Below are 16,023 nucleotides of genomic sequence, written 5' to 3' on the forward strand. Positions count from 1 at the left end.
ACTCTGATGACCCAGGTTTGATTCCCCACATGGGTATATATGTTGAGCCCATTTCTGGTGTCTCCTGCTGTGGTATTCCTGAAATATTGCTAAAAACAGTGTAAAACCATACTCCCTGACTCGGTGTCCCAGACAGCCCAGGAAATGATTTGCCAGCAATTGTAGTATTGTACCAGATGATGTGCATCACGATTTGACTGACTGGCTTGGCCTGTTTTGCTACAACATGACGATGATTGTGTGTGAGTTGTGATCTTAGTGTCACAGATTGCCCATAAACTCATGAGCCGGCAATAACATCATTTGACCAGATGATATGCGTCAATTTTTGAGTGACCATTGGTGCCTGCTTTGCTACAGCATTAGTGTAAGCTATGATCATTTCACCAGTCACTCTGTGTCTATTCATTTTCTCCAAGAGAAAGGTCATGTTCTAAGGAAACATGCAACAAGCAAATGTTTTTTTCCATACAGCCGTGTTAATAAACCAGTTAAATAAATTCTCTGCTTTTCAATCTAGATGTGTTGGCACAGTTGAACACAAGAGTGGCAGACTCAAGTGTGTGTCTGTCAGGGCAGCTGGTCCTGATGAAAAGCATCTGGCCAAACTTTCTGAGCATCTCACTGAACAGCTGATGACAACAGGGCGGACCACAGAGGAGTGAATGTGCCACACAGACAGGCGTGGACATGTTGTCATACATTCCAGTTTAAACCACGACTCTAGTACAAGGCAGTTGATGCACAAATTGAAACCATGCAGCCTGAAATACCGGTTTAAAAAGAAAAGTCTTTGAGTGATTGCTGTGTGGTATCTACCACATGATACAGAGTAATTCTCAAACATGATCATGTTTTGGCCTCTTAGATAGGCGTCAGTAGTTGCGTATTTAGGATCGTCTAAAGTGACCTGGATCAACACTACTATGAATTATATTGTGTGGCATATTGCTCTAATTACATTAATATGCAAACATCCCATTGTTTAAGGTGCTGTAGTTCATGAACTATACAGAATTGCAACCTTTTATCTTTCCAGGATCTGCTGTGTATGAGTTCCACCTGCAGAATGCCTTCTATTGTGATCAGTAAGCGCCATACACATTTGGGATTCACAGAAAGAAAAATGCGATCTCCTGAATAAGTTCATCAAATTTACACTTTCACCCATTCACTCTCTCATTCAACAAATTTACACTCTCACTCACTCTCTCACTCATCAAATTTACACCCTCACGCACTCACGCATCAAATGTACACTCTCACACACTCTCACTCACTCTTCAGACTTGATTATTTATATAATTGTATTTCATTTCCGTGTTATCTGAAAATAATTATATATTTTTACCTGAGGTATTTTCTCAGACAATACCACCTATTGTTATTTTATGTGTGACTCATCACTTATTGTTATTTATTGTTATTAAATGTTGCTTATTGTTTACCAGAAAATAAAGTTGTTGTACCTAAGGTCTCTACATATTTTGTCATATTTTACAGTAGATATATTATGAATGTTAAACATACATAAATTCAAATATTTGTGTCATATGTTTTGTCCAGATTTACAAATGGTCACTATTAACCTACATGATAAGATTTTTGTTTCCACTCTTTAAATGCTTAAGATCTAACCAGAACCTGTGTTGTCAATACATTAGGTCTCAAATTTTAGCTTCAGTCAACAGAAAGTTCAGTCCAAAATTGCAGATATAAATTTGACAATGATACAATGGGATGAAAAGACACTGAGTATATGAAGAAGACCATGTTAGGTGTGTGAAAATAGAAATTTGTCTGCCTGTCTCTGTCCATGCAAGCAAACGTGCACTGAGAAAGTGACGCAGCAGTGCTTGCGGTGCAAGGGAAGTAACACATGATGCCTTGTCTGCTAAAACACCGCTTGACATTCAAACGTCGGAACTATTTGCCCAATTGCGTACTAGGATTGTCCCAGCTTACGAAGTAACAGGGGTGGGATATTATAGCGTTTATTCTGTCCTTCCACCCCGAACTTTGTCTGGAGCACATGTCATGAAATTTACACACTAGGCTCATCAATCTTCACACACAAGTTAATCATGACCAACACACGTGTGACTTTTGATTTACAATTTTTTTATCAGAATTTAATTTTTATTACTGTTGCTATGAAAACACGACTTTCTGCAAAGTGTGTTTGACGATTATCTTGTCTAGACCACATCATCGAAACTATAGGTTCAAAAGACTTAATACACATCTTACTCATGACCCACAGACGTGTCTTTTGGCTATTTAAATGTTTATCAGAACTTGAATCTCTGCTGTTTCCACGGAGACATGACTGGGTGCAAAATGTGATTGATTATTATTATGATCGATAGGTTTACCAAACGTAATGCACATGTTACTCATGACCTACAGATGTTCCTTGTGCTGTTTCCATTTCGCCAAGTGTGATGTTAACTCTTGTATAGGTTATGTGCACCAATGTGTGATCTATTTTCTGTATCCAGATTAATGTTTTCCTGCCAGGTGACAGTCATGTTCAATGATATGTCAGACTGTGAACTAGGATCAGATGTCACATCTTAGCAAATGTACTGACCATACTTTACATACACAATATTCATGTTACACTTAACACAGTATGGTTACGTGAACCTGACAGCAAGAATACCCGTGAATATCCGAGTTAGAGTTGGATTTCAGCAACCAATGATTGTCGTAAGAGAGGACTAATGGGATCGAAGGGTTGACACATCAACGTATCGCAATGGCGTAGATCAATCACCATACGGATAATCACTGGATTGTCTGGCCCAGACTCGATTATATGCAAACTGTTGCTATGTAACTTCATTAAACATCAAACAGATAAGGCATTAAAGGGTACTTGAAGTGCCGAAGTATTGAAAACTGAACCGACAAAACTGCACTACGAATTTAAAGCATTTCGACAAAGGGGCCATACGAAAACAACATTCATGATGAGATCAGACCCGTTCTCTTTTTTCACATTATCTCGGGTGTCAGAGAATCTTTGAGACATTCTCACTGTAAGCATTGCTTTATCGCAGGGCTAGTGCACACTGTGCACTGAGGTCACCTTGATTTAGAGCGCTGAGTGGGGTGTTTACCCTGTCGAAGGTCCAATGTTCTTACCCTTTTATCAGTAGCTCAAATGGCTGCTTTCCAAAACCAGTTTAAGGTCAAAGCTGTACCCCGATAAGTAGATGTTTTCGTAGCAGAGAACGTGTTCATTGCTTCAAGTATTCGCCCAAACGTGTCATTTTGTGGTTTGTCCTTCAGACCGTTGAGTCTCCACATATCACTCCTGCGCTGCAGACATGTAAGACACCGAAGACAGCAGAATGGTCAGCTCGGACTTGTGTTTTGTTCTGCTTGTGTTGGTGTCCAATGCCGCAGGTGCACCGTTTGAAGATGGACATCGACATTACTTTACTTACTCCTCCAAGTCTCAAGTTCTTGGTCTACACAACTTGTCAACGATCATTAAGGTACATTTTAAGGGTTTTATTTCGGAACAAATAATACAGATAAAGAGCACGAGGCCGTGAAACTCCGTGGCACTTCAACGTTGAAGGAGTGTTATATCAATTCTTTGATGCATAAAAAGTAAACAGTACAAAAATTCCGAGGGCCACTACCCACCACCCCCAACCCAACGCCACATTTCCTCTCTCACAAAGCGGACAGTTGATCACGCAATTACGTGTTTAAAGCAGCTGAAGAGCTAAGTCATTCACTTACTCAATATGGCATTTGTACGTACTTATTTTATTAATAGTTCTCGGATTTTGCCCCTACGGTAGAATCAACAACATTTTAACTAGTTCTGTTTAGATGCTTATTGTTATTGTTCGTGAAGCCGCCAAAGACAATTTTGTTTCATCATTTTTGTTGTAGTAGCAATGTTTTCTGAAATCGCTAAATAAAACTTCTGTGTTTAAAATATATATTTGTTTAGTTATGTTCGAACCATCAACATTGAGGATTTTTTTTATTTTATTTTATTTTATTATTATTTTTTGTGTGTAGAAATGCGGCAGCAAGGTGCTTTTGAGTTTCTCCAATCTCTGAAGCTGATTCAGTCAGTGTTGATAAAATCTGAGAAGAGTATGTGTACGCATAGAGTTCATAGAACTGTGTGTTATAAACATTCTTTCATATCGAAAAAATGTGTGACCTGACTGATTTTGAGACATCATACACGAATATGTGCATATCTGTTTACCGTGAAAACTTGCGATTCTAATAACCCTGAAACGTTTATTTGAATCGAAGAGAGTTTGAAAACGTTGAATCCATCGTAAACGCTGCCGTTGTGACGTGAAAAAAACTGTCATTGTTGTTCACAGTATCAATCACTGATTTGTTTGGAGCAGATATTTAAGAGCAGACCGATGTAATACTGCTGGAATGGAATAGTGTTGACAGGTGAAATATTTATGAGGAAAGCTTATTTATCCCTGTACGAGTGCTGTGGCGACAAGTCTGAGTGTATGGATATGTTTTAAGCCCTCATCAATATTCCAGCAATATCATGGCCAGGTACATCAGAATTAGACTTCGCACATTGTACCTAGGTAGAAAATCCAACCCGGGTTACCGGCGTGACGAGCGAGCGCTTTGATTGTCGCCATTCAGTCATTGTAATAAAGCAGTTATAAAGTTGTATTTTTACTTATAAACCTAATTCTGATCACTGCCTTTAATGGTCATTATCCTTTCTACTTGCACCAATACCCGGTAAGAGGTTTTACTCCCAATGTAAAACCTGGGAATAGGTTTAACTAGATTTAAGTAAAACCTATTCCCAGGTTTTACTAGGAGTAAACCCTCGTCCCGAAAGTACCGGTTTGGAGCGATCAGCCACCGAAATCTGCATTCACAGGAAAGGAAAAACAAAAACTCTGACAACAGTGTTTTAATTGAAATTGAACGTCATTGTAACACTTCCGTGAGCGACAGTTTGTGTTGTACCGGAATCTCCCTCTGAAGTAGGAACCGACACTGTCGCAGACGTCTGAGTTTTCTTTGGAGCTGAACATGAGAGAACATCTGACGCCATTGCTTGTTGTTGATCACTGGTTCTCTTGTAAACCCTCACTGCCTCGCTTTTGTGACCTACAATAAAAGAATTCATCTTGATAAGTCATTTCAAATTGTACATAACCGTTTGAAAAGCAATTTATATGATATTGTAATCGCTTTGCTTGGGGCCATCATTGGGATTCGAACCCGGATCTTGGCATGTTAACCATAACACATGTTGACATCACAAGTTCTAGCATTTAAAATCGCCAAATTGCAATTTGGCCCAGTCACTTCAAGTTTCATTCGTGTTTTGCAGATATTCATTGAGTTACATACCAGTTTGTTCACAAATCTGTTGCTCGCTTATGTTTGCCTCGTAGAGACGGGTAGCAGCAGTGCATCTGAGCGAGTGGTTCGTTTTCCTTCCTTCAATTCCGGCTTCAGCACATATTCTCTTCACCGTTGTCTGGATTGTGTTGTGGCCCATGGGCGACTCTAGGTACCATTTTCCATCCTTAGGTTTCTTCATCAGGGTGAAGTAAAACGCATTTGCTCGAGTTGAAGATGGTAGGCTGGAAAGTTAAATTGTGTTGACATAGAATCAATTAAGTATGAAATGTTTGCATTTGTCATTTATATGCCCCTAAACCAATGCGTGCAATCATCATCAGGGAGTAAAATTATAAGACAATTTACATGCAGTATGGGTCAAGTCACCCGCATGATGTGATTAAATGAGTGGTATATCTAAAGAATGTATAACATGTATCAGAAATGTATCAGAAAACATCTAATACATACCAAAGTGACTTGTACTTCATGAAAAGGCGCACATAACATCGTTCCGGGTTCTTGGTATTTTCATACGCTCGCACCTTTTTCTTCTGCAGTTTCCTGTCTTTCACTCCCCCGGCATTTGTCTTAGAGACGTCTTCCACATACTGCAGGTACCTGCGGCCGTTCTGGTCTGTATGTGGGCCTGTAATCTGAGGTTGTTGGTGTAGTCTTAAACTCCGATGTTCCTTTCCACCTCTCAAGGCGAAGTTAAGTCCTGGAAAATAAAATTCCGTACACAATTATATAATGTTTATCTATTTTGGTCTTAACACGGGATTCAAAATATCCATCCAAACTTTGTTTGGTTTGGTTTGCCTCAAAGTGAAGTCGGGCATTTTGTTCCAGTTAATCACATTTATTTTCGATGTGAAGGTTTGATTGTAAATGCCAAAATTGCTAATATCCGACTTTTCGACAGGGAAATCAAATGCAAAATGCAACTCACCAGTTAAGTAGAGGACTGTGTCCAGGAGTTTTTGCGGCGTGCCTTCTCCAAGAGCCCCCTTCTCCCACAGAGTGTTCTCCTCGTCTCGAGTTATCACCTCTGTAGGTTTTCTCACGTCTGCTCAAAGACCAGCTGTGGATCTCTCACGCATGCATGCGTCCAGTGCCTGTCTGCTGTCCTGGAACTCTTCGCCTTCCATCAGATTGTAAGGAGATTTGTTAGCTTTCAAGTGTGACGCTATTGCCGTGAATAGCCCATACACAGTAACAGCTGGGTAGCAAGTCCCGTCCACTTTCCTCGCCTCGAATAGGAAATACTTTAGGGCTGTATTTATATCTTTAGCAGTCATATCCAGCAAGTCTTCAGTCAAGACGGACGACGACAGCGCGATGTTTGCATCCATTGACCTCGTCCGACGCTCTTCTTGCCATCGCCTGAATACTCCTTTCGCCCAATCATTTTTGTACCTTGTCGTTCTTGGAACACATCGAGATAATTTCCTTTCAATATCTTCCTCAGTCAAAGGTGCCGCGAAACGGAACAGAAAATCATCATCATCATCATCATCAGCAGCAGCAGCAGCATTGTCATCATCTTTCTTAAACTGCGACTGTGTTAAAAACATTTCGTCTTCGCTCTGGTTTGCCATGGTTAGCAATGAGCGGATTCAAGTAACCACGTGGTATATAACTGACTCACTCACAAAAAACACGTGCACTGCGTGAAAATCCCGTGCGTTTTCTAACTTGTGCATTAGAGTTGCGACATTGCTGTCATTCCGAATGTTCGCGGTATAGTGAGGTCCTAATTCCTTATAACGCAATATTTAAAATGACGGTTTATAAGCAAGAGAAAAAACTTCTCCTCAGTTTTGGTAGAGAATGTAAACCTTCGGGGGTCGGGAAATCCCTCGGGGCTACGCCCCTCGGGATTTCCCTACCCCTCAGGTTTACATTCTCTACCAAAACTTCGGAGGCGTTTTTTCTCCTATACATAAAACATGTTCTTACAGCCATACACCTCTCACCACAGTTGCTGTGACTGCTTTTGTACGTTAAAGAAAAGGTAACCTCTATATATGAACAGCGTACATGTTTATGTCCTCTATTTTAAAAATGACCAGAAAATAGTTGCGTATCTTTTGTTGTTCAGTATCGATTCAGTTTTTTCTACATCCTAGGTATTGGGTGTATATACGACCAAATTTCGGTCAGTAAGGCCTCTGTGGAATATGTTTGATTTTTCCAAATGTTTTCGGTTGTTGAGTCTGGTGATTAGAGCAATTGCCCCAATACAGCATATTTTCATGGGCATTTAGCAGGAATATTTCGAAAGCTCTGTAAGATATTGAGACTCATGACAAAAGAGTGAATCTTGTCCTACGCACCTTAGACACACCCAGTTGTCACAGCTAATCTGCATTTACATGAACACACAAATTTGTGTCCTGACAGACGGCAACGACTGACAATTATGGGAGTTTACAGTCCTCTTGGTAAAACTTGGTTCCAGATAAATGACACACGGCCCGTTGTACAAAACCATCGTAGAAGTGCAACCGTTGTAGTCGATTGGGGCTTGGCGGGCGAGTTGTCTAAGGCGCCAGGCTACTGAGCCTGAAGTAAGACTCCTGTGTGCAGACTCGCTCAGTGTTGTCACTCCTAGTGTACATCACACATGCCCTGTACACCTAAAAGAACCCATGAATCCGCTGGTAAATAACCAGAGGGTGGCCATGTGAATCCATACAAGCAACTACCTAGTTGCGGGTGCAGTAAACGTGGACAAGGATTGTGTGTCCCAGTCCAGCTGTGAATGGGCTCCTCGTAAGGTTGGCAAAGCTACATTAATTAAGTGCACTGCAAGAGTTGAACATTCCTCAGGGAGCTGAGGTTGATAATACGAAGTGTCTTTGAGACTGACATCCAGTGATCGAGGGAAAACAAAGCGCCTTTGAGCAGCCGATCTGGAACTCGGCGCAGTATAAAAAGATCGTAATATATAATATATAATATACTTGTATTGTGGGAACTACAATCCCTGAGAACGCGCTTTGTAGAACGGCTCCCAAATGACCCACGAACGAGGACTTATGATCCATAGATCCTGAAATGTGACATCACATACAGTACGTTAAGCGTTATCAGATTATCATCAGATTGGTTTATGATATAATGTTGTTGGTTGTATAATACACGCTCTAGCAATTTTGTATGTTGCATTCAGTTCCACGTGACACCAGTGAACCAATCGGAAGATGGCAGCATGAACCTTCTGATGATTGACAGCTTCGTACAACATTCCGACAAAGGATATGGTATGAGTATACTTTCAAACATTCAAACAGGCCAACGCGCGTGGTATTTATTTCGTCATGGTATGCAGTAAAAGCCTTCGCTAAATTTTATCTATAATGGTCTGAAATTAAATCGTAAGCTATTTCAAATCTGCAAGCCATTGTGTTTATGATGATTGTTAATATCATACTGATAATAATTTCAGTGGACAACAACCCAAAGCACTGGGACCTGACACGGAAGTAAGCTATTTATGATCATTTTTGCATGTATTTTTCAAAGAGGATGAGTACATACTGAATGTCAAAGTGCACCCATTAAAGATCCGTGTTTGAATTAGTCTTCAGGAACGTGATACTTGTCGTAACAGGATCGGGTGGTCAGGCTCGCAGATTTGCTTCTTCTACTCACCGATCGTGTCCCAGCTACATAGATCAATGCTCATTATGTTGATCATCACTGGAATGTCTGGTCCTGACTGGATTATATACTGACCGCCACCATATAACTGGAATATACCTCGCCGTGTGTTAAACAACAAACAATCGAAAGTGCAAATTGAGATTTTTAATCGTTTTTCAATATTGCCCCCTAACTAAGACCTGATCCACAATGTCATGGGTGTTACAGCTTCCTGTTCCACGTGGGCGGGGATGGAGCAGTGACGCAGATCTTCCATCACCCGGAGGAGGATCATGAGGTGGTGACCTTGAAGAAACTACTGGCCGGTACTCTCTCCATGTACAAAAAGGTATGACTGTACGCAGGGGTGGCCTTGACTGGTAGTATATGAGTTCCCAAATGTCATTAAGAATACCGAGATACTGCCAGGACGACTAATTCTATTTTGACGTGACAATGTACGTAACCATGACTCTTTAACTGGCGACTTGTTAATGCCGAGAGAGCATTCGGCCGGAGAGCGGAAGGTCGCAGGTCAGATCCCGGTCGCGTCACACCTAACATTGTTAAAATATGGTTCTTGCTGGTCCCTACCTGGCGCTCGGCATTAATGGTAACAACAAGGACTGGTCCGTATAATGTGTCTGAGGAGGGTATTCATGCTTGAACTGTGAGCTTATCTCAGTGAGTTAGCACTATTAAACCTGCTTCAGTTTGCGCTAGTACAAGCAGCCACGCATACACACGCATGCATGTCGTCATATGACTGAAATACATTGTATTCTTGAGTGCGACGTTAAACCCCATTTCACCTTACCTCACCTCACCAAACATACAGTTTATTTGAAACCTCATGTAGTACATTTCTGTACTGTTTGTTTTCAGGATTCCCTGAAGACTACGTGGACGTACAGCGACTGGGAGACAGATCAGCACGGTAATGTATAAAGTCGAAGTTCAATATCCATTCTTTATTCTCAATATAGAAAGGAAATGTACCCGGTACCTTTAGATTTGACTATTACATAATTGCTCACGTTTTTTTCATCAAGGGAGGCTATTACACACGTATTACGGCAAACGGTTACCAACCGGAAGTATGGTGAGCAGACGACACGAAAGCACAGCAGAAACCCACAGACAGCACGAAAAGGTAGGTGTGTGATGTTGTGTGAGTGAGTGTTCGTTTATGACCCAGGTACCAATGTTTAAGTAGCTTCAATACTGCTAAGGTATGGACGATGGCATGGTATGACAGACCCGCTATTGATCCCTAACGCAGCAAGTAGAAAACCTTTCCCTGGCGCCCGGTCCACCGTATACTCCAAAGCAATGTTATAGATGTTTTTTTCTGGTATTGTTTTTTCAGACGATTGAATACGACAGGAAAGGCCGCATCCAGCATGTAAAGTGTACAGACACTATCACTCTCAGAGACGAGCCTGCGCCATCCCAAAGGTACAAGGCCTGAATCTTCGACGTTCTCTTAACGCTAAGAGAGTCGAAAGTGCATTACATAACCTCACATAGCATTAACGTTAACGTACGACTATTCTAACACTAAGAGAGCTTAGAAACTCTAGGTCCAGAAACATGCTTATGAGTTGATGCATATGTTAGCTGTCCAATGTCAAACTGACCCCACTTGTCTAGTGGCCCGAGTGGGTTACAGAAGATCAAATCGGTCTGTTACAGTTAGAAAACGATGGGTATAACATAATAATATAGAGGAAGGTCAGGTGTTTCATGAATGCTTTCCATTGCCCGGAGATCCTGGTCTAAATAGGTCCGATAACTTTCAGTGACGAAGCATCAGAGCCTGTGATGATCAGGTATGAGAGTCACGGTAGACGACGGTCAGTGTGAGGGAGCTATGGTATCTTTGTTAACACACACATGTTCTATTTTACAGCTCCGCACAAACAGGGGAAGTCATAATAGTTTCACCAGACACTGGTAAATATGTGTAATACGGAATTTCTGATAGTTCATGTGTCATCTTACTATTAATCTTTGACACCCAAACGCTTATATAGAACCAGTTCACCATATTCACCAGTTTCACCAGACATTGGTAAATATGTGTAATATGGACTTTCTGATAGTTCATGTGTCATCTTACTATTAATCTTTGACACCCAAACGCTTATATAGAACCAGTTCACCATATTCACCAGACATTGGTAAATATGTGTAATACGGACTTTCTGATAGTTCATGTGTCATCTTACTATTAATCTTTGACACCCAAACGATTATATAGAACCAGTTCACCATATTCACCAGTTTCACCAGACATTGGTAAATATGTGTAATATGGACTTTCTGATAGTTCATGTGTCATCTTACTATTAATCTTTGACACCCAAACGCTTATATAGAACCAGTTCACCATATTCACCAGTTTCACCAGACATTGGTAAATATGTGTAATATGGACTTTCTGATAGTTCATTTGTCATCTTACTATTAATCTTTGACACCCAAACACTTATTCAGAACCAGTTCACCATATTCACCAGTTTCACCAGACATTGGTAAATATGTGTAATATGGACTTTCTGATAGTTCATTTGTCATCTTACTATTAATCTTTGACACCCAAACGATTATATAGAACCAGTTCACCATATTCACCAGTTTCACCAGACATTGGTAAATATGTGTAATACGGACTTCCTGATAGTTCATTTGTTATCTTAGTATTAATCTCTGAGACCCAACGAAATATAACACTTATATACACTTAAACTGCGACTGGAATCATGCTGATGTGAGCAACATAATGTTGTTGTGATTGCAGAATTCCCGTCCCTGTCTTCAACCGCCAACTGTGTAGTGAAGCTTACAGCTCGCAGGTGAGTGAGTGGAGTGAGCATAGTTTTACGCCGCATTTAGCAATATTCCAGCAATATCACGGCGGGGAACACCAGAAATGGGCTTCATGCATTGTACCCATGTGGTTAATCGAACCTGTGTATAAACGGCGTAGAAGAAATATTCCATACATACTATTTGTGCAATCAATTGTTGGAGTGGAATTAGCTTCCAAGATTAGTTTCAGTGAGGCCACTCAAACGCAAAACAACCTCCCTAGTGAAAACGTACATAGTATCAACTCTTAAATAGTATTTTAAATAATTTGGGCATTTGTAACGAAATGCGTACCACGGAGTGGTACACTCAATGCTACAATCTGATTATTAGCACCTCGGATAAGCCAAACTGCCTGTGAGGTGCTACCCAGTCCAAGCCCAACGTTGCTTATTTGCACTGGCGCTTCGATTTTCCTTACTTTATGTATCTAAATCATTCAAACTTTCAACACTAAAAGTACACATTTAATTGGACACGTAAATGCTATCTTCACCTTACACGTAAATGTTATCTTCACCTTACATGTAAATGCTATCTTCACCTTACACGTAAATGTTATCTTCACCTTACACGTGAATTTTATCTTCGTACCTATCCAGGCGAATGTCACCAGCAAGTGGAATACTGATGTCTGAGTTCAAGGAGGACACCCCCCAAGTTACGGCGGTCGGTCTCTTTCATCAAACCCATCAGGAAGCCGGCCGCTATGCTGTCTTCACTTGCAAATAACTCAACAAACACTATATAAAATTATGTTAGAGCTTACAGTGTTTCATGGAAGACAGATCATTGCTCATGTTTTCCGTCAGTGTGGATCATCCTAACATGCTGAGTCAGCTGATATATTTGCTGAGTCGGCTCAAACACGGTGAAAAATCTTTTCGGTGTCACTATCTCCTATGTAGGGGATACTAAGTCCTACGTAGTAAATAGCACTTAGTATCTACTACGTAAGACTTAGTATCTCTTACGTAGGACTCTTACGTAGGAGATAACGAGACTAAAAAAATTCACCGTGGCCCTAATACACTTCCGTAGGTTACAGTTGACGTAGTCGTTGACACGGGTTTATTGCCATGTTTATCTCACGCAGCCAGCACCAAAGGAGCAAGCCCTGGAGGAAGTAAAGACAAAGTTTCACGATCTGCTGGACTGCATAGAGTCATACGACGACAAATGTAAGTTTCCGAGCATACTGAGAAAGGACGCCATTTGGTGTGTGTGATGCATATTGCTGCAACAAGGTCAAAAGGGCCAGGGTACCATACTCACTCTAACCCTGTGATGTGTTTTGGGGATCTTGTGTTGAGATATACCCCAGCGTGGGTTACGTGTACCCAGATTCAAGTTTCAGATTTAACTCTCGGCATATTTTCTATATACAATGCAGAGATTACGTTACTGTGTCTATCTATGGACCTGCTGACGAAAGCCCCAGGCTAGTTATACAGCAAGGTTCAGCAAGGATCGAGCCCAACTATGATCGGATGTAAAAGCCTTGGCGTCAGCTTTGTATGCAGACTCTTTCCGTGTTGTCACAACCCCTAGTGTGAAGTACACAACCCTGTGCACTTGTAAGAAACCACGAATCTCTTGGTAAATGACCAGATGGTGGCCACATGGTTATGTGCAAACACCTAGTTGCGGGTGCAGCAATGTGCAGTAGACTTGGTCAAAGTACTGTGACTATGTGTCCCAGTCCACCCAGCTGTGAATAGGTACCACGATAGAATGAGACCACTACAAATAACTCGGTGCTCCTAGAGGCAGCAAGAGCTGCGTATTCCCCAGGGTGTTTAACCCCCTGGATGCCACAGGGACATATATGTCCTTCCTCTACATACCTTACTTGGAAGTCCATTAAAATTCTAAATATACCACGCATATATAAACACCTCACAGTTTTGAATTCTGCGGAAAATTCCCAGTTTCTTGGTACCATCCGCTATTACCTCAGACCAAGCTAAAGTGCTTAAAATCGCCTTTCAAAATAGGCTTCATCGTAAATGTCGCCATTTTTCAAACTGTACAAAATCGAGATTCACAGCGTTATTTGCAGTATGTTTTGAAATGTGAAAATCGGATAATTACTGGGAGTAATGAATTTCAAAAATAGCATATTAATGATCACTGATATCAAGTTTTCATGTAACCAGGAATGATAATTCTGAAACGTCACCGATGTACCCAGAATCGGTTGGGATGTTTTCGAAAATACACTTACACGAACGCCGAAGTGCGCTTTCCGCCATATTGGTTAGTGTTTACAAAATCACGTTTCGAGAAGGCCGGTATTGAGAAGCCTATTACATCATGTATACTTCATAGTTAGCTACGACAAATGCATTATTGAATTCCCCAAGCATCTTAGAATCAAATTAGAAATGGTCTTTGTCACCAATACCAACTGTCTAGACAAAACGAAACGAAATATACTTTGTATGAAAACGAACGCTGTGCTCGAAAGACAGCGCTTGACTGAAATGTAAACAAAGAAAAATTCCAATTTTACACTGCCTAGCATTTTCGGAAATTTTCCAACATCCAGCTCTCTAATCATTGCTTACAATGGCTCAATACGCTTAGTATATTCAGGGGAAGAGTATTGTGGCAAAAAATAGCAAATTGAAAATAGATACAATGAAATAATTTGGTAATTCATAAGAAACTGTCAAACTTTTAGTGCAGCGTGACGCCATGACTGACGCAAAATCACGCAGAACGACAACGGTACTTATCGGCATTTCTGGCTTCTTCCGTCATTTACAATGTAAACGATAAGAACATATAACAATACACAGATACTCAGAATAATTCTGATTACTTACATCTCACATTTATATACAAAAGATCCCTGAATCAAGCAAAAAGTCGTCGCAAAATCCTGTGTACCCTTCTCAACGAAGCCGCCATTTTGAAAGAAATCGGTCATCGGTAGTGATGTCACACGTCAACATTGTTGCACATATTAGGCAATTTCTTTGAGGTGAAGGTCGGTTGAACAAGAGTAAACACAATTCCCATACCATTCCGATTGCACTTTTAGTATTGTGATGTATATTTTGCGCATCGTTCAGATATTTTTTCATGAAATTGATTTCAGTATCTACATATATCCATGTTCAACACCATATCATGTGTGGATATAAGGTATCCGTTTTTATTCTTTGAAAGCTTTTGATTGTTTGAATAATATTTACATGGGAAATTGACTCAGTAAGTGTATTACACCACATTTTAAGCCTCTACACAAGTGTTAGAAGATCACACGTAGCCATTACTGCAACATATGCTTTAGTTCCCGTCATGTGCAATATTCAATACGTTGGGACAAATATCGCAGTTTCATATGAACAGGTCAAATAAACAGCGATTTACTTCCAACTTATAAGTAAAACGGATAATATTAATGAAAATGATTTGTACATTTTATTAAATGTAGGGGCACACATACTACTATTTAAAGGAATTGTCTTGTTCATTGTATTGGTTTGTGTCGTTTTTATAGACAAAACTATTATGAATATTAATTGACCAGGTGCGACTTTGTCAAAACGTTTCATGATTCATTATCATTGTTTTTCGATAATAAAGTCAATTCAAATGCGATTAAAATATATCTGATGGCAGAATGTCTAACTCAAACAATATTTATACGGAAATTGTTAAAAATATATGAATCAGGTCAAGTCTTAATTCCATTACGTTCCATAACAAGCCTTACGTCCATTTTCTAATACTTCTTTACTGAAAAAGCGATCTCTTTGTACCTTTCATTGCATACTTATGAAGGGAATTGATTTCATAATCACGAGAAGAAAAGTCTTTTTTCTAAATGAATACTCAATGAATATTCAGGTGTTGTGAAATTTTCATTTACGCTAAACTGATGCTAGACAGGTGCGCGTGTTGCTCACAATAAGATATGTAGTAAAACCGTGTAATTGTTGATATATTCAGGACACTATTTCAGTGATAAAACCATTCATTTCATATTTTGGCTAAAAAGTGTTGAATTCTGACACAGAAGCCGAGATCTTTTACACATTGAGTAGAAATTAGGTTAGATATATACTAATCAGCAACCAGAGTAGTCTTTTTCCGACGTCACAAAATGCA

General features: G+C 40.1%; 2 protein-coding genes across 4 annotated transcripts in view; both read left to right on the top strand.

Annotated features, from left to right (window-relative positions):
- LOC137282488 (spermatogenesis-associated protein 22-like) overlaps positions 1-1,477 on the top strand; it is a 33,912-nt gene extending 32,435 nt beyond the window's left edge. For all 3 annotated transcript variants that reach the window (XM_067814244.1, XM_067814251.1, XM_067814259.1), the window contains exon 10: positions 521-1,477. In XM_067814244.1, coding sequence (XP_067670345.1) covers positions 521-665 — 145 coding nt within the window. In that variant the 3' untranslated portion in view covers positions 666-1,477. The remainder of the gene's footprint in view (positions 1-520) is intronic.
- A 1,800-nt stretch (positions 1,478-3,277) lies between these two features.
- Positions 3,278-16,023, top strand: part of LOC137275073 (uncharacterized) — a 48,106-nt gene continuing 35,360 nt past the window's right edge. Inside the window, exons 1-11 of the mRNA XM_067808152.1 lie at positions 3,278-3,506; positions 8,555-8,645; positions 8,831-8,867; positions 9,256-9,376; positions 9,913-9,964; positions 10,080-10,180; positions 10,397-10,485; positions 10,940-10,983; positions 11,831-11,885; positions 12,504-12,570; positions 12,998-13,082. Of these exons, the coding sequence (XP_067664253.1) occupies positions 3,360-3,506; positions 8,555-8,645; positions 8,831-8,867; positions 9,256-9,376; positions 9,913-9,964; positions 10,080-10,180; positions 10,397-10,485; positions 10,940-10,983; positions 11,831-11,885; positions 12,504-12,570; positions 12,998-13,082 (889 nt within the window). The 5' untranslated portion in view covers positions 3,278-3,359. The remainder of the gene's footprint in view (positions 3,507-8,554; positions 8,646-8,830; positions 8,868-9,255; positions 9,377-9,912; positions 9,965-10,079; positions 10,181-10,396; positions 10,486-10,939; positions 10,984-11,830; positions 11,886-12,503; positions 12,571-12,997; positions 13,083-16,023) is intronic.

The sequence above is a fragment of the Haliotis asinina genome, chromosome 1 (assembly GCF_037392515.1).
Source record: "Haliotis asinina isolate JCU_RB_2024 chromosome 1, JCU_Hal_asi_v2, whole genome shotgun sequence".
NCBI classification, from domain to species: Eukaryota; Metazoa; Mollusca; class Gastropoda; order Lepetellida; family Haliotidae; genus Haliotis; species Haliotis asinina.